The following is a 22,648-nucleotide window of genomic DNA, read 5'->3' as shown; positions in this document are numbered from 1 at the left end:
AGTAAGCGCTCCGTAGAAAAACACTGATTGGCAGGGCCTTGAGGAGAGAGTACTGGGTGCTGTGAGAGCACATCAGAAATTTGGACAGCATGGTATGAGTAGTGGCCAGTGGGACTCTGATCTCATCTTTCCTCTCTCTTTCTCTTTTTAATAGTACTTGTTAAGCACTTACTTTGTGCCAGGCACTGTACTAAGTACTGGGGTAGACGCAAGAACATCAGGTTGGACACAGTCCCAGTCCCACACTAGGCTCACAGTTCGAATCCCCTATTTACGGATGAGGTAACTGAGGCACAGATAAGTGAAGTGACTTGGCCAAGGTTACCCAGCAGACAAGTGGCAGAGCTGCTATAAGAACCCAGGTCCTTTGACTCCCAGGCCCTTTCAACTCGGCCCAGTTGCCTCTCCCACCTAGATTACACAGCAACATTGAAGCAGTTCTTTGAGCCCAGTCCATCCCCAGAATGAATGGAGGGGATGAGGGAGAGGGTACAACTTGCTCTCTACACTAAAGAAGTAACCCCTACCCCCTCCAATTCCTGAACTCTAATGTCCCACACCTTGTGCCCTTTGAAGCTGGCAGCAGACAAGAAGGTGGGGCAGGGGCTGGTGAAGGTGCAGAGGGCAGTCATCTCAGCTGCAAGCCAAAACAGATTCATTCATTCGATTGTGTTTACTGAGCACTTACTGTGTGTAGAGCACTGTACTAAGCGCCTGGAAAGTACAATACAGCAATAGAGACAATCCCTGCCCACAACGGGTTTACAGTCTAGAGGGGGGAGACCAGGGGTTGGCACGGAGACAGGTGAGATGGAGGCCCAGTGAGAAAGCACCAGAGGAACAGAGTGTGTGGGCTGGGATGGAGAAGGAGAGAAGGGAGGTGAGGTAAGAAGGGGCAAGGTGATGAAGAGCTTTGAAGCCAATAGTGAGGATGAGAAGCAGCATGGCATAGTGGATAAAGCCCAGGCCTGAGAGCCAGAAGGACCTGGGTTCTAATCCCAGCTCCACCACTTGTCTCCTATGTGACCTTGGGCAAGATGTTTCACTTCTCTGTGTCTCAGTTCTCTCACCTGTAAAATGGGGATTAAGACTGAGAGTCCCACTTGGGACACGGATGGAGTCCAACCTGAAGAGCTTGAATCTACCCCAGTGTTTAATACAGCATCTAGCCCCTAGTAAGTGCTTAACCAATACCATAAAAAAAGAAGAAAAAAGCCACAAAGACAGTCCTAGATATCTAGGTGCAGAAGAGGTGGTCCTAAGTCCAGGTCCTGTGAAACCCAAGTAAACAGGAACTGGCTCAGTTGGTTCCCTGAGCAAACAACCTTATCAGCCGGTGCTTTGGTTATGGAAAAAGGGAGTCTCGCCCTCTCTACTGAACAGGGTCAGAGTTTGGCTTCCCTATTTGTGAGCAAGGCCAGGTCTGCGTCTAGAGGAACGTGGGACTGTGAAGTTCCTCTTCCAGGCTTTCAGCTGACCTCAGAGAAACCACTTCCCCTCTCCAAGTCCCCACAGCCACACAAGAGGTGAAGGAAGAAGTAAATGGCCCCAAACCCTTGTGGGAATGGGGAGAGGCAGGGAGTCTCCCCTCCTCTTTAGATGGGATCACTCAGCCGAACTCCCTCTCCAGACTGTTGATGGCTGCTGTCAGTTTGGGAGGTGGAATGGAGGAGGGGGCTAGCAGGGTCGATCAGCTGGTAGAGGTTTCATGTCAGCTGGCCTTCGGTTGGCACACCTTCAATCTTCCCGTTGCTCTCACCTGTCATCAGGTAACTCATTCAAAATTTCTTTTTTTTTTTTTTGTCCTTACTTGCCCTGCTTACCCCAAGCCTCTTATCCCCTCCCTCTCCAACTGCCTTTCAACTTTCTGTTACTCTCACCACGATTTTTTTAAGCATCACCCTCCCTATCTCAGTCTCCTGCTCTCATGCCCGCTTACTTGATCTACCATCCTTTCCCTTCTGCATCGTCTACGCCCTTGGATCTGTGACCTCCGGGCACAGGGACAGATATTTGCCCCACTCTCATCTCTGCAGCACCTATGGACATATCTTTAAATTAAAAATTACTTCTTTATATTAATGCCTGCCTCCCTGTCTAGAACTTAAGCCCCATGTCGACAGGGAATGTTTTTGCTAACTCTGCTGTACTCTACTCTCCCAAGTGCTTAGGACAGCATTCTGCACTTAGTAAGTACTCAATAAATACTATTGAGTGACTGATCCTCGAAACCAGCACTTATCACAGTAGTCTGCAGACAGTAGGGGCTCAATAAATATATCATTGATTGATTACATTTCTAGCTCCTCAGGGAGCCTATGTCTCTTCTCTCCCCATCCTCTGGCATGATCCCCTAAAGCTCAGGCTGTGACCCCTTTAAAAAAAATTTGGTCCTGCCTTCCCTATCCCTTTTCAGTCTCACAGTTCCTGCCTGAGACCCTCAGAGTTGCAGGGATGGATTGGGACCGAGCTGGGGGAAGGGGAGTGGTTATCTCCTTCCAGGCCACACAGCTCCTTGCCCTGTCCCTACGGCTTGGAGGGCCTGGGTAGCGTGGGCTGAAAGGGAATAACTGTGTGAGAGTGAGGGGCTTTGACAGAAAGGGACAAGTTTACAGAAGTAAATGTCGGTGAGTTTGGAACACCTGAAAAGCAGTGTGGCCTAGTGGAAAGACCACGGGCCTGGGAGTCAGAAGGACCTGGGTTCTAATCCTGGGTCCGCCACATTTCTGCTCTGTGACCTTGAGCAAGTCACTTAACTTCTCTGGGCCTCAGTTACCTCATCTGTAAAATGGGGATTAAGACTGCGAGCTCCATGTGGGACAGGGACTCTGCCAACCTGATTAACTTGTATCTCCCCAAGTGCTTAGTACAGTGCTTGGCATATAGTAAGCATTTGACAGATACCATAATTATTTATTATTGATTTAACATCTGGTATGACCAATTGGAGAAGAGGAGGAATGTGAGCCGTTGTTGGATAGGGATTGTCTCTGTTGTCGAATTGTACTTTCCAAGCACTTAGTACAGTGCTCTGCACACAGTAAGCGCTCAATAAATATGACTGAATGAATGAATGAAAATGGGAGAGCCATGCGTACAAAAGTTTAAAGGAAGGTGGGTTGAGAGAAGGAGGATACGTTTAGCCTAGTGGAGAGCATGGGGAACTGGGTACTAGTCTCAGATCTGCTACTTGCTTACCGTGTGATCTTGGGTAAGCCACTGGACTTTTCTTTGCCTCAGTTTCCTCCTCTCTAAAATGGGAATTCAGTATCTGTTCTTTCTTCTATTTAGACTGTGAGCCCATGTGGGACAGGGACTGCATCCAAATTAATGATCTTCTACCCACCCAGTGTTTAGTAGAGAGCTTGGCACATACTATGTACTTAAATATCACAATTATTAATAATTAAAAAAATTGTTTTCTTCTGAGCACGGTCCAGCTGAGCAGATATCTCAGTTTCTTGGCTCTTAGGAATCCTTTATATCTTCAACGGTTGGGGTAGGGAGAAATCAGCCTTTGCAACCATCCTAGGGAGAGAGGGGAGAGATAAACCCCAATAGTTGCCTTTCCCAATCACTCAATTCATCAATCACTCATATTTACTGAGCACTTATGGTGTGCAGCACACTGCACTGATGGCTCCCAGATGCTACCTGCCAGGCCTTCCTTTATTGCTTGCCCTTTCAGCTGTGTGACTGTGGGCAAGTCACCTCACTTCTCTGTGCCTCAGTTCCCTCATCTGTAAAAAGGGGTTTTAACTGTGAACCCCAGGTGGGACAACCTGATGACCCTGTATCTACCCCAGTGCTTAGAACAGTGCTCTGCACATAGTAAGCGCTTAACAAATACCAACATTATTCATTATTATTAAATGTATATTTCTAGGTATGTTCCTATGGGGCTTATCTCCCTCATCAGATTTTAAATTCTTCAAGGGCAGGGATTTTGGATTCCAGTCGATCATATTATCAAGCGCTTACTGTGTGCAGAGCACTGTACTAAGTACTTGGGAAGGTATAATATAACCGAGTTGGTAGACGCGTTCCCTGCCCACCGTGAGCTGACGGTCTAGAGGGAGGAGGCCGATATTAATATAAATAAATTATGGACGTGTACACAAGTGCTGTGGGGCCTTGGAAGGGGTGAATAAAGGGTGGAAATCCAAGTGCAGTTTCCACCTTTTGAGGACTTCTGCGGTGTTTAGTGAGGGGAGGCAGTGCGATCCAGTGGAAGGAACACAGGACTGGGTTTCAGGAGACCCGGATTCTAGTCTCAGTTCTGCCACTTGCCTTCTGTGTGACCTTGGACAAGTCATTTAGCTTCTTTGTGCCTCAGTTTCCTCATCTGCCCAGCAGAGACCAAATACTTGTTCTCCTACCCTTTAAATCCGTGAGCCCCATGAGGGACAGGGACTGTGACTGATCTGATTACCTTGTAACTACCCCAGCTCTCAGCACAGTGCTTGACACATGTAGTCAGTGCTTATCGAATGCCATCATTATGTGCTTAGTGTTCAGTCAATACTGTTGAAGGTGATGACCCAAGGAGAAGCAGAGGAGGTTCCTCGGTCAGGTTCCTCATTCAGGCTGCAGCAAGAAGATGCTTCTTCTGATTCAAGGACAGGTAATAGCAGGAGCCTTCCCATTAGTGAACTTCAGAGGTAAAGAGGGAAAGTGAAAGGGACCTGGGGATAATGTAGGGCCTGCGCGTGGCTTTCAAGCAAAAGACTGTTTTCCTCTTTCTGGACTCAATTCCTGGAAGGGTGGGATTGGCAGTTTTGTTTAGTCAGTCAATGGTTACTATGTACAGAGCACTCTTCTACTTCCAGGGCTTCCAGGACCAGGACGCTCATTCTTGGAGGGCTCCATTCCCTCTGCCTTCAAACACACTCGTCTCTCCTATACTAAAAAAGCCTTCTCTGGATCACAGTTCCCATCATCTTCTTTCCCAGCTCATATTGCTGCTTAAACCCCTTGACAGGTGGAAAGCGGCCTCGCGTGACCAGCTTATCTTGCATCTCCTCATGCGCTTAGTACAGTGCTTGGGACAGAATAAGCGCTTAGCAAATTCCACAATTATTATACCCTACCCCCTCCTCACTGTCCTCATTTCCTCTCTTCTTGACCCAGGACAAACGGGTCTTTATTTCCTTAGCTGTACAAGGTCACCAATAACCATCTCAAAGCCAAATCCAACGGACTCCATTCTGTCCTAACCCTCCTTGACCTGTCAGCCACCTTTAACACAATTAATCGCGCTCTCCTCTTCGAAGTTCTATCAGACCATGGTTTTGCCTTTATGGCACTCCCTTGGTTCTCTTCCTACCTCTGACTGCTCCTTCTCACTTTCCTTTACTTGTTCCTCTTCCTCTGTTAGGGATTGAGAAGCCCCAGCCTTTGTCCACCTGGATCTCTCACTGGGCCTAAAACTGAATTTGTCTTCCCTTTTAAACCCACTTCTCCCCTGCTGACATTCCCCCTGCCGCTGATAAAACCACTCAGAGGACTCTCTTAGTCCTCACGGTCCTTGTGTTCACATTCAATCAACTGCTAGATCCTGGGTCCACCCTCTTCCTCTCCACCCATCAACCATCACTTTACTTCAAACTCTTGCCTTATAAAGATCAGAATCCTGTATCGGTTCCTCACTGTTCTCCCAGGCTCCAGCCTCACAAGCACTCAATAGTATTTGAGGACCTACTACATGCAGAGCACTGTATGAAGCACCTGCGAGAATACAAAAGAATTAGGAGACACGATCCCTGCCCTCCAGTAGCTTGTAAATTAGTGGGAGAGATAGACACTAAGTAAATTACAGCTAGGAGGAGGTAATTTATATAGTATAAATATAAATATAGTATAAATGTTGATATGGTAATTTACCAACACAAGTGCTAAGGGAGAGGGAGAGGCGATGAGCACCCAAGGGCTTAGGTGACTGTTGAAATGTCAGTCGAAGAGATACTGAGCGAGGGATGAGAAATTAATAATTGGAAGCCTGGTTTCAGAATGTCTTTGATGATGGACAGAGCTGTGGCCTGCTGGATATGAAAGGCGAGGGAGATCCAGGGAGAAGGGAAGGTGTGATCAAGAGGTCAGTGGCGAGAGAGGAGAGCAGGGCAAAATGAGTATTTTAGGTGGAGAGGAATGAAATGGGTGAGCTGGGGTGTAGTGGAAGAGAAGTTTGTAGAAATGAGGGGGACGGGAGCCCCTGAATGGTCAGGAACTTCTGCTTGATTTGGAGAAAAACGGGAACCATTGAAAGTTTCTGAAGAGCGGCAGGGGTGTGTGCAGAATCAATCAATAAATCATATTTACTGAGCGCTTAGGAAGTGCAAAACATTGTGCTAAGCTCTTGGAAAAGGACAACAGAGTTGGTAGACGTGTTCCCAGCTTACGGTATGGAAGAGACGGACATTTATATAAACAAATCTATCATTTATAGATACGTACTTAATGGGTTTGGGAATTTTCTCTCCTCCCCTATTTTCAGGGCGGCTCTGGGGTTAGTGGAAACTTTTGGTCAGGCCAGGGAAGTCCCATCCCAACTTCGCTCAATCAGTGGTATTGACTGAGCGCGGAACATGTCTACCAAATCTGTTTACACCGTACTCTCCCAAGTGCTTAGTACAGTGCTCTGCTTCCTGAATACAGTAAGCGCTCAATAAATAAGATTGATAACCAAGGCACCTGGGTCTCTCTCTTTAGCACTTTATCATCCCTTCCCGAGCCCCAGAGCACTTATGTACATATCCATCTGTAGTTTATTTTAATGTCTGACGCTCTCTCTGGTCTGTAAGATCCTTATGGGTAGGGATTTTGTCTGCCTACTTCATTTCACTGTACTTTCTCTAGTGCTAAGAATAGTGCTCTGCACTCAATAATAAGCACTGAAATACCGTTGACTGATAAAGGGAAATTGACATAAAAGTCATTGACAACAGGCTGCCTGGAGAATGATGATGATGTTGGTATTTGTTAAGCGCTTACTATGCTCAGAGCACTGTTCTAAGCACTGGGGTAGATAAGGGTAATCAGGTTGCCCCACATGGGGCTCACAGTTTGAATCTCCGTTGTACAGAAGAGGAAACTGAGGTACAGAGAAGTTCAGTGACTTGCCCAACGTCACACAGCAGACAAGTGGCGGAGCTGAGATTAGAACCCATGACCTCTGACTCCCAAGCCCGTGCTCTTTCCACTGAGCCACGCTGCTTCTCATGTGAAGCAGAAGGAGAAGGAGCATGGCCTAGTGAAAAGAGCATGGGTCGGAGAGTCAGAAGGCCTGGGTTCTCATCCCAGCCCTGCTCCTTGCCTGCTGTGCGACCTTGGGCAAGTCACTTCACGGGGCCTCAAGTCACCTCATCTGTAAAATGGGGATTAAAGCTATGAGTCCCATGTGGGACATGAACTGTGTCCAGACGGATTATCATTTATCTATTCCAAGACTTAGTACAATGCATGGCACATGGTAAGTACTTTAATACCATAAAGAAATGTTCAACGAAAGATGAGGTTTCATACTATTTAACACTCAATGAGGGGTGGTATAGGAAGGCTTGGGGCACCGTCACAGCTTGCTCCCCGGTAAACTCAAGCCAGTTGAAGGTTTTTAGTGCAAAAATTCTCCCACCTTCCTTCTGCTCCCTTTGAGAAGCAGCGTGGCTCAATGGAAAGAGCCTGGGCTTGGGAGTCAGAGGTCATGGGTTCAAATCCCGGCTCAGCCACCTGTCAGCTGTGTGACTTTGGGCAAGTCACTTTATGTTTCTGTGCCTCAGTTACCCCATCTGTAAAATGGGGATGAAGACTGTGAGCCCCACGTGGGGCAACCTGATCACCTTGTATCCCCCCCAGTGCTTAGAACAGTGCTCTGCACATAGTAAGCGCTTAACAAATGCCATCATCATTATTATTATTATTGTGGAAAGGACACAATCCGATGATGCACAGTGCAGAAACCCAGCCTCCTCTTCGGGGGGAAGACTCTCCCCCGATTAGACTGTCAGCTCGTTGTCGGGCAGGGATGGTCTCTCTCTGTTGCCTTGAGTCGATTTATTGCTATTGTTCTTGTCTGTCCGTCTCCCCCGATTAGACTGTAAGCCCGTCATAGGGCAGGGACTGTCTCTATCTTTTACCGATTTGTTCATTCCAAGCGCTTAGTACAGTGCTCTGCACATAGTAAGGGCTCAATAAATACTATTGGATGAATGAATGGACCATTCTAAGCACTCAGTCCAGCGCTCTGCACAGAATCAGCGCTCAATCAGTACGCTTGAAGGAACAAACGCGACACCGGTATGACATCGAAATTCCACAGCAAACGCCAACGTCCAAACTTTTCTACCTCTGAGGGCGGACCAGCTGGGGCCTTCACATCCAGTTCCCTGAAATCTTGCCGCGCCCGCCATTAAACGGTGGTCGACACCTAAATGATGCTTCTGGCCACCCATCTCCGCCCCACGGGACCGGGGCACCGAGTGGGTGATGGCGACGGGCCCAGGTGGCCACCCTGGCGACCTTAAGCAAGTGGCGTCCCAAATGTCGGTCGCCCACAGCGCCGGGCCGTTGGAAAGAACGCGGGCGGCTTCGTGGCAAGGCTGCCTTGTGAGAGGCCGCAGCGTGGCTCAGCGGAAAGAGCCCGGGCTTGGGAGTCAGAGGTCATGGATTCTAATCCTGGCCCTGCCGCTTGTCAGCTGTGTGACTGTGGGCAAGTCACTTCACTTCTCTGGGCCTGTTCCCTCATCTGTAAAATGGGGATGAAGACTGTGAGCCCTCTGTGGGCCAACCTGATTACCCTGTAGCATGGTGTAGTGGCTAGAGCCCAGGCTTGGGAGTCAGAGGTCATGGGTTCAAATCCCCACTCTGCCACGTATCTGCTGTGTGACCTTGGGCAAGTCACTTTGCTTATCTGGGCCTCAGTTCCCTCATTCGTAAACTGGGGATGAAGACCCGTGAGCCCCAAGTGGGATTACCTGACTACCTTGTATCTCCCCCAGTGCTTAGAACAGTGCTTGGCACATAGTAAGTGCTTAACAAATGCTATCATTATTAATTATTATCATGACCCCAGCGCTTAGAACAGTGCTTGGCACATAGTAAGCGCTTAACAAATGCCATCATTATTAATTATTATCATGACCCCAGCGCTTAGAACAGTGCTTGGCACATAGTAAGCGCTTAACAAATGCCATCATTATTAATTATTATCATGACCCCAGCGCTTAGAACAGTGCTTGGCACATAGTAAGCGCTTAACAAATGCCATCATTATTAATTATTATTAGAACAGTGCCCTGCCCATAGCAAGTGCTTAACAAATACCAATCAAATATCATCGTTATGATTTTTTTGTCCTGACGCCACCCAGAGGGCCGAGGCGCGGGCGGGACCCTTTTCGACCGGCTCGGAAGCGCGGAGGGTTGCCGCGGTCAGAGGGAGGGAAAGGGAGCGGGAAAACGGAGACGGGACGATGGGCCTCGCCTTTCCCGCCTCTTCTCTCCAGAGCGGGCTGCCCAGGCGGCGGCCGGTCCCGTGACGTCACCACCTCCTTCGCGGCCCCCGGCAACGCCGACGCCTTGGGCGGCCGGCCGCTCCCCATTGGCCAGCCCGCGGGCTCCTCGGCCTCCGATTGGCGGAGCCGAAAGGCCGCTCGGGGCCGGATTGGACGGGAGGGGAGGCGGGTCCCGCGGAGGCGCGCGAGGAGTGGCCGCCGGCCCCTAAGGTCCCGCCCCTCTCGCTCGGTGATTGGCTCAGGGGACGAGGCTCCGCCCCCCCGCGCTGTCGGGAGCAGGAAGTGGTGGCGCCGGCGGCCGCTGCGGGCCCCAGGTCCCCCCCCACCCCCTCCCCCACCCCTCCCGCACCCCGGAGCCGGACCCGGGACTCCCCTCCCCCACCAGGTGCGGCGAAGGCGTCGGAGGAAATGGGGGCCTCACTCAGGGACCCCCCCCCCAATGGCTCCCACACTGCGGGGACGAGAGGATGGAAATGGCAGTTTAGGCCTGGGGGGTGGAGACCGTTCCACCAGGGGAGGGTCTCCCCCCCCCCCTGCGGTAGACCGACAGAAGAAGGACCCCCCGCCTCTGACCTTGTCTCTTTCCCACCAGGATAATAATAATGTTGGCATTCGTTAAGCGCTTACTATGTGCCGAGCACTGCTCTAAGCGCTGGGGACATACAGCGTAATGGGGTGGTCATGTTGGTATTTGTTAAGCGCTGACTATGTGCAGAGCACTGTTCTAAGCGCTGGGGGAGATACAGGGTCATGGGGGTGCCCCACTTGGGGCTCCCAGTCTTCATCCCCATTTTCCAGATGAGGTCACTGAGGCCCAGCCAAGTCCAGTGGCTTGCCCGCAGTCAGCTGACAGGTGGCGGAGCGGGGATTAGAACCAGTGTCCTCGGACTCCTAAGACCGGGCTCTTTCCATAAGCTTTAACGGGATGGATTTACCTCTCAGGGATAAAAGGAAGTCCCTGATGCTCCGGGAGGGAAACTGAGGCACAGATAAGAGGCTCACTCCCGAGATCGAGGGGACGGTGGGCGGTAGATTCATCCCTACGGACCAAATTGGCGTGTGGCCCCGGTCGCCATATGACTTGGATTATCGCGTCTCCCGGGCGTTCCACGGGCAGATTAACCTGGCCGGGTTTTCTCACTCTCTGCCGCCTCCGAACCCCTTTCCAGCTGGACTTTTGTGAGGCTAAGTGAGATCGGGAGGTAGGATGCGGGCCGAGTATTAGGTGGGGGGCGTCTTCCTTCTACGTTTGCCTTTCCGCGTATCGTAGAGTCGGCCTCACTCTTCCCGAAGTGGAAAACGCACGAGGAGTTTCAAGCGTTTAAACGGCTGCCCTGTGGAGATACCCCATCCGAAGGACAGATGACATTCCCAGGACCTGGATGTTCATCTAGCCTTCCCAACCACCGCTTGATCTCCCAGTTTGCCACGCTTGTCTTCCAAGAGGCTGGTAGTTACAGCGGCCTTCTCTCCCTAGGGTCGTCCTGGAATGCGGAGATGGAAGCCGGAGATCCTGCTGCCCCGGACGCAGAAGAGATGGTCCCCGAGGAGACGGGGTTGCCCTCGGGGGACCCTCCCGAGGCGGGGGAGCCTTCGGGGGACCCTGCCGAAACGGAGGAGCCGGCTGCGGGCCTCGAGGAGGCCTCGAGAGATTCTGCCGAGCGCGGTTCGGTGGAGCTAGGTTAGCAGGATTGTGTTCTGGGCAGGTGAAGAGGGAAGTGGCACGCGGTTTAGAGGACGAGATGGAGGAAGAGGTTGATGGAGCTGGGCCGAGCGAATCCTCGGGACAGAAGTATTCAGACCACATCTCCATTTGGCTCGTCCCTCTCTGAGAGAACATTCATCAGCCGAGCAACTTTCTCGGGGCGCCATTGAAGTTAATAGAGAAGTTGGGTGAGGTGGGGGGAGGGGTTGCAGTTGGGAGTCTGTTTTTTCTGCAGAAGGTCCGCTCTTAATTGGCTGATTTTTTTCCCCTCTAAATCCAAGATTCAGAGAGTGGGAGGGCTGTGCTCAGACTCACAAGAAATTGGCAGAGTTGGAATGAAACTCCCAGGACCCCAGTCTTGGAGGTCACGAACCCGTGAAACTAAGTGTAGATAGCGCAGTGGATGTATGCCCGGCTACCTGGGTGGCGGGAGAGAACTGGGCGTCGATAATAGGGTGACGGAAATGAGAACTGATGAGAGGTCTGTTTTCCCAGGTGCAAGTGAGAGTGACCCTACCCTGGAGGGGAAAGAGGTGGTTCAGAGTAATGGGCCTGTGGAACTGGGTCCTGGCCCCGGACCCCCTCAACCCGAGGGGGCCAGTGAAAAGGAGCTCTCTGATTCTGCCTCAACTGACAACACCCTAGAGGACTCCAGCGAGTACTCCCGGCAATCCTTGGGAGTGGGGAGTAGTGTGGGGCTAGAGAAGCCCCCGGGACCTGTTGCCTTGGGGCAGAGGGATGAAGACGTGACGGCAGAGAGCTGGCGGAGCCGCCGAAAGCACGTGTTTGTCCTGAGCGAGGCCGGAAAGCCCATCTATTCTCGCTATGGCAACGAAGAGGCCCTCTCTTCCACCATGGGTGTCATGATGGCGCTTGTATCTTTCATCCAGAGCGGTGATAATGCCATCCGCTCCATTTTCTCAGGTGGGCTTGTCTCTCATCCGCACTCTTCTTAGGGTAGCCCTATTGAGGGCCTCCTGGGGTGGGGTCCTTACGACAGAAGCACCATGGTTTGGGATGGTAGCTCAGGTGGGTCCCTGCACTTTTCAAGCTGGCTGTTCTGTACATCAGATAGTGTTTCTAGGCTGGCCCTTTAGCTTCCGATCTCTCGGCTTTACTGGGAATCCCTTTTTAGACTGGTCTTTTGCGGACAGCGGATTTTGAAGGTGGTTCTCCACCATGAATCCAAAAGTGGCTATAGTTGCCTTGGCAAATTTACGATTCTGTTGCCGAATTGTACATTCCGAGCGCTTAGTACAGTGCTCTGCGCATAGTAAGGGCTCAGTAAATACTAATGAATGATTCTCTTGCCTGCCACCCAGTAAGGGATAAACGTCCTCGCTACTGAATATTTTACCTGCCTCTAAAAAATCAGGTTTAGTCGACAGACTTGGTGACTAACTATCTCTCCCCTTCCCCCCAACCCCCTACCCGCCGCCTCAACAGATGACCACAAGCTGGTGTTTGTGCAGCAAGGTCCGCTAGTGCTGGTGTCGGTATCCCGAACGCTGCAGTCAGAGCAGCAGCTCCGCCAAGAGTTGCTCTATGTCTACTACCAAATTATCAGCATGCTAACCCAGGCTAGCGTCACCCGGATCTTCGAGCGCAAGAAGAACTACGACCTGCGGCGGTTGCTGGCCGGCTCGGAGAAGATCCTGGACAGTTTGCTGGACTTGGTGGAGTGGGACCCCAGTTTCCTCCTGGGGGCCGTGCAGTGCCTGCCTCTGCCCTCCTCCCTGCGGGACGCTCTGGGAGCCCTCCTCCAGAAGGCCATCACCCCCAACCTGGTCTTCTCCATCCTGGTGGCCCGGAGCCAGCTGGTAACCACAGTGCAGGAGCGGGCTGTCATTGAGGATTGCCGCTTGGACCCTGCAGATCTGCATCTGCTGCTCAACCTGATTGGCGCCTCCTCGGCTTTCCAGGCGGGTGAGATCTGGACACCCATATGCCTCCCTCGTTTCAACCCCGATGGCTATTTCTACGCTTACATCTCATACCTGGACCCTGACTGCACCGTCTGCCTCGTCTTGCTTTCCACCGACAAGGAGGCCTTTTATGCCGTGGCGGACTGCAAACGGCGGGTGGAGGAGGGCATGCGGACTCAGAACGCCCTGCAGGCCATCGCCGCCGGCCTGCGCAGCCCCTCCTACAGCGTGGGACTGGTGGGCGTGCCCGACCTGCGACACTTCATGTACAAACCCCTGGACATTCCCGATAACTACCGGCAGCTCCCTCAGTTTACCAGGTACGGTAATCAGTAAGGTGGGGAGACTGCAGGAGAGAACTGGGTTCTGCTCCCTCCTCCTCCTAAATGTGGAGAATTCTGGGCCTCTCCTCACATCCCTAGACTCCAGGAAGCCTGATTTGTCGGATTCTAAATGCCACTGTCAGAATAGAATAACCCACCTCTTTTTCCTCATCTTCTCCCCACCCTTGCCGTGTGGTGAGAGGTAGCCTGAAGTAGGGGTGATGCCACTGGCTTCTTTCAGTTTCTAGCAAGTGTCGTTGTGATGTGCTGAAAGTGGGCGAATGGAGGAGTTGCTGGAACTCCTGGGTTCTGTTCCATCTGGGTCACTCATTTTGCGGGAGCCTGGGTTGGTTACTTCTCTTCTCACTCCACGGCACAGTCATCCCCTACTTACGGAGGGAGGAGGCATGGGTGTTGTGAAAATGAGTGGCTATGTTGACCATCCTAAAATGCTGGAGTCGCGTTCTCACACAGCCCTTGTGAAGGAAAACTCTCACTGGTGGACCTGGAGTCCCCCGCTGTGCTTCTGCCCACATCTGTTTCTTCTGACATTCATTCAATCGTATTTATTGAGCGCTTACTGTGTGCGGAGCACTGTAGAAAGGTAGACGTCATGTTCTCTAATCCTGCCGTGCCATTCTCTCCAAAGCACACATTCTCACAGAAGGAGTCTCTCTCCCCTGACTTTATAAATGGATAGATGAGCAGTGTGCAGTCAGGGCATATAAGCCAGGCAGTGCACGGCCACCCGGCCAAAGGGTAGGGTTCATTCTTCTCTCACAGGTGGCCGCAGATGAGATGAAATAGTCTAGTGTTTGGACACGTGGCCATTTGTGCATTTTTGTCTGCAGCAGCCTGACTCCAAAGGAGAATTTTGACCCCAGCCTTCTTTGAACCGCCTTCTCCTCTGAACTCTGGCTCAGGAATGGAGAAACGGGTGCTCCTGGGAGCTGGGGGTTAGAATCCCCCACCCTCAACCTGCCCAGGCACCCAGACAGGAAGGAAGATCAACTAATTGTATTTACTGAAATAAACCCAGTGGCTTCCCCGCATCACATGACTTTTTTTAAAAACCAGCACATGAAAAGTGGGGTGGGGGAGGACGGGGGGATGTGTGTGTGTGTGTGTAACATATATTGCCAAAATATAAACACTTGATGTTAGTACTGTTCTCTCCATCCTGTCCTGTGCAGGCAGTCGGAATGTTGTTACTGAGTGTGGCGGAGTAGGTTCTCTGCTCGTGGCCACCGCTGGCTTGCTGCATGACTAGGGGAAAGGTCTGTCCCAACTCTTGGCCTCAGTTTCCATGCTGAAACATTCGCTTTCGGCTAATCTGGGTCTAAGCGCAGCAAGGACCTCTGGGTGCAGAGGCTGGAGACATCTAAGGCAGTGTTGCTGTGTAGGTTTGGGGTGGGGCTGCAGGAGGCTACCAACCCTTGATTAGATCCTATGAGGTTGATGCAGATTAAAGCTCTCCATCACCCCTTCCCCCTGCATTTTTATTTTTTTTTTTACAGCTTGGAGCCCATGTCCCTCCCAAGCCATTGTAGATTTATGGGTCTGTCAGAGGATGATTGTTACTAGGGACTCAGATCTTAGCCACTAAGCTCCACTAGACTCTCAGCCCCTTGAGGACAGAGATTGTGTCTGTCAACTCTATTGTACTTTCCCAAGCACTTGAACAGTGCTGTACACACAGTAAGTGCTCAATAAACCCCACTGACTGGGTGGCACAGGAAACGTGAAGTGCTTGACACATAGTAAACGCTTAATAAATATCATAATAGTAATAATATAATAAAGCCAGGTTTCTGCTCCTGTGGATTTTCTACAAGGATGAGCAGAACTTGGATCAGAAAAGTATGGTGCTTCTGCCCAATTTCCCAGACCCTTTGGGTTCATTCCCCTCTCCGGACCTCAGTTTCTTCAGCTGGAAATGGGGAAAAGCTGATCCTTACTTTTTGCCCGCCCTCAGAGAGGATAATATGGCAAATGCAAACATTGGCTTCACTGCCACTGTCCTCTCTTATTTCTCCTCCTAACTCTCTGGCCGCTTATTCTCAGTCTGTTTTGCGGGTTTCTCCTCTGCCTCCAACACCCTAACTATGGGTGTCCTTCGAGGTTCAATTCTGGGGTTCCCCTTCTATTCTCCATCTACACTCACTCCCTTGGAGAACTCATTTGCTCCCATGGCTCAACTACCACCTCTATGCGGACGATTCCCAAATCTCCATCTCCAGCCCTGATCTCTCTCCCTCTCTGCAGTCCTGCATTTTCTCATACCGTCAAGACACCTCTACTTGGATGTCCTGCTGTCACCTAAAACTTAACATGTCCAAAACAGAACTCCTTATCTTCCCCCCAAAACCCTGTCCTTCCCTTCACTTTCCCATCTCGGTAGACGGCATCACCATCGTTCCAGTCACACGAGCCCATAACCTCGGCATTATCCTGGACTTCTCTCTGTCGTTCAGCCCACACGTTCAACTTATCGCTAAATCCTCTCCGTTCAACCTTCACAGTGTTGCTAAAGTCCGCCCTTTCCTCTCCATCCAAACTGCTGCCACCTTAATCCAAGCACTTAACCTATCCCATGTTGAATACTGCAGCAGTCTTGTTGCTGACTTCCCTGCTCCTGTGTCTCCCCACTCCAGTTCGCACTTCACTCTGCTGGCCGGATCATTTTTCCACAAAAATGTTTAGTCGTGTTTTCCCACTTCTCAAGAACCTTCAGTTGTTGCCCATCCACCTCCACAATAAACAGAAACTCCTTGCCATCGGCTTTAAATCAGTCACCGTGCCCCCTCCTACCTCACCTCGCTACTCTCCTACTACAATCCAGCCCGCACACTTTGCTCCTGTGATGCTTCTCAGTGTACCATGATCTTGTCTATCTCACCGCACACGTCCTTCCTCTGTCCTGGAACGCCCTCCCTCTTCATATCCGACAGGCAATTACTCTCTTCTCCCCTTCAAAGCCTTATTGACGGCACAACTTTTCTAAGGCCTCTTTTCCTTTTCTGCCACTCCCTTTTGCGTCGTCCTGATTTCCTCCCTTTATTCACACACCCCCTTCCCAGCCCCACATCACTTATGTACATATTCATCATTAATTTATAATAATAATAATAATAATGTTGGTATTTGTTAAGCGCTTACTATGTGCCGAGCACTGTTCTAAGCGCTGGGGTAGACATAGGGGAATCAGGTTGTCCCACGTGGGGCTCACAATCTTAATCCCCATTTTACAGATGAGGGAACTGAGGCACAGAGAAGTTAAGTGACTTGCCCACAGTCACACAGCCAACAAGTGGCAGAGCTGGGATTCGAACTCATGAGCCCTGACTCCAAAGCCCGTGCTCTTTCCACTGAGCCACGCTGCTTCTCATAATAATGTTGGTATTTGTTAAGCGCTTACTATGTGCCGAGCACTGTTCTAAGCGCTGGGGTAGACATAGGGGAATCAGGTTGTCCCACGTGGGGCTCACAATCTTAATCCCCATTTTACAGATGAGGGAACTGAGGCACAGAGAAGTTAAGTGACTTGCCCACAGTCACACAGCCAACAAGTGGCAGAGCTGGGATTCGAACTCATGAGCCCTGACTCCAAAGCCTCCTCCTCGAGTCTGTAAGCTCGCCATGGGCAGAGAATATGTCTATTGTTATATTGTGCTTCCCCAATTGCTTAGTACAGTGCCGGGCACACAGTGAGTGCTCAGTAAATATGATTGATTGATTGATTGGAGTGTCAGAGCCAACCCTTGAGCCAGCCATGTCTTGCTTTTGCAGCCCTGAAATGGAAGGGCCCTACTGCAGCCAGAGCGAGCGACAACGCCTCTTTGATCTCTATCACTACTTGCACAGCCGCCTCCACAGCAACTCCCGGCCTCTCCGCCTAATCTATCATGTGGCTGAGAAGGAAACCCTGCTGGCATGGGTGAGACCTTGGAGGAAGTGGTTGTGGGGTGGGAGTGGGGCTAGATGAATATATATCTATCTCTATAGCTATAGATATATATATCTCTATCTCTATCTCTCTATATCTATATCTAGATATATATAGATAGATGATCTTTCTCTCTCCATATAGCTCTATATATACAGAGAGGGAGATAAATATATATATAGGGAGGGAGAGAGAGAAAGAAAGAAACAAAGAGATCACTGGGTTGGAAACAGGAGTCTTTGGATTCCATTTCTATTTTCCTTCAGGTTTTTCTCCTTGAATAACAGAAAAAGGACGTGCCGGGGGTGGCCATTAATGAGAAGCTGGGTGGGTTGCTGACCTCAGTTTAACCTGGGGTGATATAACTGGACCAGGATTCAATCAAGGTTTAAGGCAGAATTTGAGAGATTGCCTAGACCTGGGGGTGATCCTGCCCAGCTACATAGGGAGGGGCTGGTGGGAGGGGCTCTGAGGGTTTTGACTTCCATCTTCCCTTTCCAGGTCACCAGCAAATTTGAGCTGTACACCTGCTTTAGCCCTTTGGTCACCAAGGCTGGTGCCATCAACGTCATCACCAAGTTGTTGCGCTGGCTCAAGAAGGAGGAGGACCGGCTCTTCATCCGCTATCCCCTGAAATACTCTACCACCCCCACCCCGGGCCGGGGATCACGGGGCGGCCGGGGAATGGACAGAACAGACGCTGCTACTGCAGAGAACGGTTTTTTCTCGGGACTCTAGGAATGGTTCGCCTTTCCCTTACCCACTGGTCAAATGCCCTGGAGGTCCCCCTGGCCTTTCCCTTTGTCTTCTCAATCCTTCCCCCTTGGTGAAAAGGGCTTCAGGTGATCTGCCGTGTCCCCTGCCTCTGCCTGCTTCCCTGTTGGGTCTCAACCTGGTGTGGGAGAGAGTTGCTGCTTGTTGGTTTGATTTTTGTCTGTTGCATGCTTTTCTGGGGAAATATGGTCCCCATCAGTAAGTATCCTATCGTCCTCTCCGGTGACTCCACAAAGAGCACTGGGCCTGGCTACCCTGACTAAGAAGTCTCTCTGGAGCAGGGACGCAGAGGGAAGACTCCCTGAGGCCTCTTCCTGACTCTACCCCACGTAGTCTGTTGTTTTTTCCATCTCACGGCCTTTGGGTCTTCAACCATAAAATGGAAAGAGGAATGCTTTGGATACCTCAGGGAAAAGGTTCAGTGTGAAGATGAACTCTCCTGATCTCATGCCTGACTCCTTCCTGCCATCCTGCTGCTCAGAAGCCATAGCTGGTGAAGGAGTGCAATGCTTATCTAAGCCCCTTAATTTATATTTTCCTGTTTGCTGTTGCTGGCTAATTGGTTTTTCAAGACTTCCTTCCTGGGGGCTCTTCTCCCCATTTGGAATAAATGAGCAAATGGATTGCTAGATCGCCGGGGGCAGGAGTGGTGAAAGAGAAATCATGGCTGAACTCATCGACAAGATTAGTAGTCACTGTGCTGGTGTGCAGAGGGGACTCCAGCTCGAATGTGGAGATTACGGAACAATAAGATGAGCGGGAGATTCAGCTAATATCTCTCTTCTCAGGAAGTCAGTGGTCAGCTTTTCTTTCCAAAATGCGTATTCCTCGTGAGTCTGAAGTTCTCAGCATCCCTAGATCTCTGCTCTGACTCAGCCCATCAGTATTTTTCATTAGGAGGTCTACACCCTCTCTGCCCCCCCCCAAGGTTTTACTGATGTCTGCATCAGAGGAGTGCCTGGCCCAGTACTGAGAGATTATTCCCAACAAAGTTAGAGTGAAGCCTTCCTTTCAGCAGTGCTTTTATTCCTGGAATTGGCCCTGGAGCTCATCAGGGCCCTGCTAATCCTAACTCTTGATTAGCACTTTGGAGAGCCCTTTCCTTCCTCTTACCCTTCACCATGAAAAGTTTTACTTTACGAGCTGTATTGGAGGAGATTCAGGAGCTGGCCATGGGCTTTGACTTAGCATTTTGACTATTCAGGGTCCATCCAGATAAAAAAAAACACCACAATCCCACCCCCACCCCTGTGACCCTTGGTTCTGTGGTGGTTTTAGACTGTGAAGGTTTTCCAGGAGCAGGTCTGTGGCCAGACCACTTCTTAAAGGTGGCAACTCCTTCTCCCTTTCATACACCCCTCTCCAAGCTTGAGAGGGTGGGGGGCGGTTTGCCCAAATTTGGCTCTGTCTGCTGGATTAAGTTCTATATTAACAGGGACTGGTTCCCCAGCCTTAGCCTCTAAGGAAGAATGGGTGGAACAAGATGTCTCCCTTACACACAAATTTACTCGGGAAATATAATCCAAGGGGTAGATCTATTCTTCCTCATTCCCCTTATTTTGCCTTAGTGTGGAGAGGGGCGGAAAAGAAGACTTTCTGTCATATTCCCTGAAATCTGGATAGAGAGGCAGCAGGCATCAAAGTCCAATAGTTTCTCTGGGCAGGGGCCTTCCTAATGTTTCCCTGAGGCCCAGATAAGAGGGCATGGGGAGAGGGAGATATGGAATTAGCTTCTTGATTGAGGAGGAGCCCTGAGTTTAAGGAATCCCAACTTAAGTTTGTTGATCATTTGGCTAAGGTTTCTGAGCCCGGGATGAGCCCCGTATCCCTAGGGATGTGACTGTCCTCTTGGGCAGGATGCCCATCATTGTAGTTGGGGCAGAGGAGGTAATGTTCCCCCGAGTAGCTCCCTGCAGGTTGTTTCATGGGCTGTCATGGTAGAGGAGAGGCCAACTGTCACCATATAGATGAGCAAGCCTCCTCCTCGCTTCCAAGTCACTACTATCTGAGTTCTAGTGTCATCCTATTCCCCAGCTTTTGAGGTCACCAATGTGTTTTTCCAATCTCTTCCCCCTAATACTGTTTTTGGGTGCATCTTTTGAACACCGAGGTTTCTCTGGGCTCTGCCTTTTGGGGCTCTACCAGGAGGACTGGGTTAAGGGGGGGTTACAGAAAGGAGGGTTGTGTTTCTTTGCATGGCCTGTGGTCTCGGGTTGGGGGCAGCTGCTTCTGGGTTGGGCTGGCTCAATTCCATTTTCTTTTTCCATGGTATTTGTTAAGCCCTTACTATGTGCCAGGCACTCTACTAAGTACTAGGGTAGATACAAACTTATCAGGTTGAACATAGTCCCTGTTGCATATGGGGCTCACAGTCTTTTCCCCCATTTTTATGATAAAGTAACTGAGGCATAGAGATGTGAAGTGACTTGCCCAAAGTTACACAGCTGAGAAGTGGCGAAGCCAGGATTAAAACCCAAGTCCTTCTGGATCCCAAGCCTATGCTCTCTAGCCCCGAGGCCACGCTGCTTCACTATCTTTCTTTGAAGAAGGCACTTTTTTGTTCCCCTGAGGTACTGACTTTATGTGTATTATAAAAAGTTTTAAAAGAAGGCTTGAATTTTGTCTATTCCTTAACCAGGTCTCACTCATAGGCTAAGGTGGAAGGTAGGGACAGTGGACTAATATAGAAAAAGGGGGAATTACTTGATGGGGCAAAGGAAATGGCTAACACCTGGACCCCAGCTCTTTACACTGGATTATTCTGATACTTATCAAGCATTTACTTTAATAATTGTGCTTATTATGTACCAAGCCCTGAACTAGGCACTGAAGTTATACAAGACCATATCCTAAACACAGAGAGATACAAGACAGCCAGGTCAGAAACAGCCCCTGTCCCATACAAGGCTCACAATCACAACGGAGAGCAGGGATTTTATCCACATATAACAGATGAGGAAACTGAGGTTGTGACTGCCCAAGGTCCTTCAGTAGGCCAGGGGAGAGCCAAGATTAGAACTGGGGTCTTCCGCCTCCCAATCCCATATGCTTTCCACTAGGCCACACTGCCTTCTGCCTTCTCAGCCCTGGATCAAGACATCATGAATTAATCAGTCATTTATTGAGTGCTTACTATGTACAGAGAGCACCGTACTAAATGCTTGGGAGAACACAATACAACAGAATATGTACAGCAGACATGTTCCCTGCCCTTAACGAGCTTACAGTCTAGAGGACAAGACAGACATTAATATGACTAAATACATAATTTATAATATATAACTTTATGTACTAAGTGCTGTGGGAGTAGGGGTGGGGCAAATATTAAACGTTCAAAGGTCATAGATTGAAGTGCATGCGCGATGCAGAAGGGAGAACAAACCAGGAAAAGAGGGCTTAATCAGGGAAGGCATTTCTTGGAGGAAATGTGGTCATTGGATGGCTTCCCCCCCAAAAAATTAGAATGGGGCATGTTTTCATTTCTCTTTAGAGATTCTTTTTTCCAGCTAGGTTTTGGGTGGATCTTCATTCATTCATTCATTCAATAGTATTTATTGAGTGCTTACTATGTGCAGAGCACTGTACTAAGCGCTTGGAATGTACAAATCAGCAACAGATAGAGACAGTCCCTGCCCATTGCAGTGGTGTTTAACCTCCCTCAAATAGTACTTGCTTTTGACCTGAACATATTCTGTCCAAACCTACATTCTATACAAGGGGGATGAATGGAGGGAGCAAGTTGGTGATGAAGAGGGGAGTATGAGAAGAAGAAAGCACTTAGTACAGTGCTCTGCACACAGTAGGCGCTCAATAAATACGATTGAATGAATGAAGAAGGGCTTGGTTGGGGAGGGCCTCTTGGAGGAGATGGGTGTTCACTAAGGCTTTGAAGGGGTAGGGGGCAGAGGGGAGAGAGAAATTGTCTGTCGAATATGAGGAAGGGTAGGTGTTCCAGGCCAGGGGCAGGAGGGTAGGCATCACCCGGTTTCTGGAGTGTAAAATAGTGCTGTCCCTGTTGGGGTTTTCTTCTCTGAATCCACTCTGCCCTGATCCAGAAGGGGTTTCCTTGACCTAGGAGCTTTCTCCTCCCACAGGAAGTGTGTGGAAACAGGTCACCATCGTGAGTAACGTCTATGGTCTGTACCAGGTTCTCCGCCTCCCCTGTTCCCTTCACTATTAGAACTAGTGCCCAGCTTGGCGTTCTTTTCAAAAAGACAACGGACGAGCTGGTGCAATCACCTGCAGCTTAGGTTTCCTGCCAACTGTTACCACTTCCAGAGAGTTTAGGTTAGAAAATGAGGAACAGCATCACATTGGTGGATAAGCAACTTTATTCCCACATCCTCCCGGATGCCTCAGCACATTGCCGCAGGTCTAGGTGCTGAGTGAGTACATCACGGCCTGCAGAGCTTTGAAACCATTCAGCCATTTGCATATCCATATCATAAAATCCACCCTAGAGTTGAT

General features: G+C 50.1%; 1 protein-coding gene across 2 annotated transcripts; it reads left to right on the top strand.

Annotated features, from left to right (window-relative positions):
- Positions 1-9,848: 9,848 nt before the first annotated feature.
- On the top strand, positions 9,849-20,790 carry MON1B (MON1 homolog B, secretory trafficking associated). 2 transcript variants are annotated; one of them, XM_029067570.2, is made up of 6 exons: positions 9,849-9,893; positions 10,986-11,189; positions 11,709-12,137; positions 12,660-13,458; positions 17,251-17,398; positions 17,909-20,790. In XM_029067570.2, the coding sequence occupies exons 2-6, from the start codon at positions 11,006-11,008 to the stop codon at positions 18,143-18,145; spliced, it is 1,797 nt and encodes a 598-aa protein (XP_028923403.1). In that variant the 5' UTR covers positions 9,849-9,893; positions 10,986-11,005; the 3' UTR covers positions 18,146-20,790. The 2 variants fall into 2 exon arrangements, with proteins under 2 accessions (XP_028923403.1, XP_001521011.3); XM_001520961.5 differs by lacking the exon at positions 9,849-9,893 and having other exon boundaries at positions 10,377-11,189.
- The last annotated feature ends 1,858 nt before the right edge of the window (positions 20,791-22,648 follow it).

Source organism: Ornithorhynchus anatinus, chromosome 6 (genome assembly GCF_004115215.2).
Source record: "Ornithorhynchus anatinus isolate Pmale09 chromosome 6, mOrnAna1.pri.v4, whole genome shotgun sequence".
Lineage (NCBI taxonomy): Eukaryota > Metazoa > Chordata > Mammalia > Monotremata > Ornithorhynchidae > Ornithorhynchus > Ornithorhynchus anatinus.
This window is presented reverse-complemented; position numbering and strand designations above follow the sequence as displayed.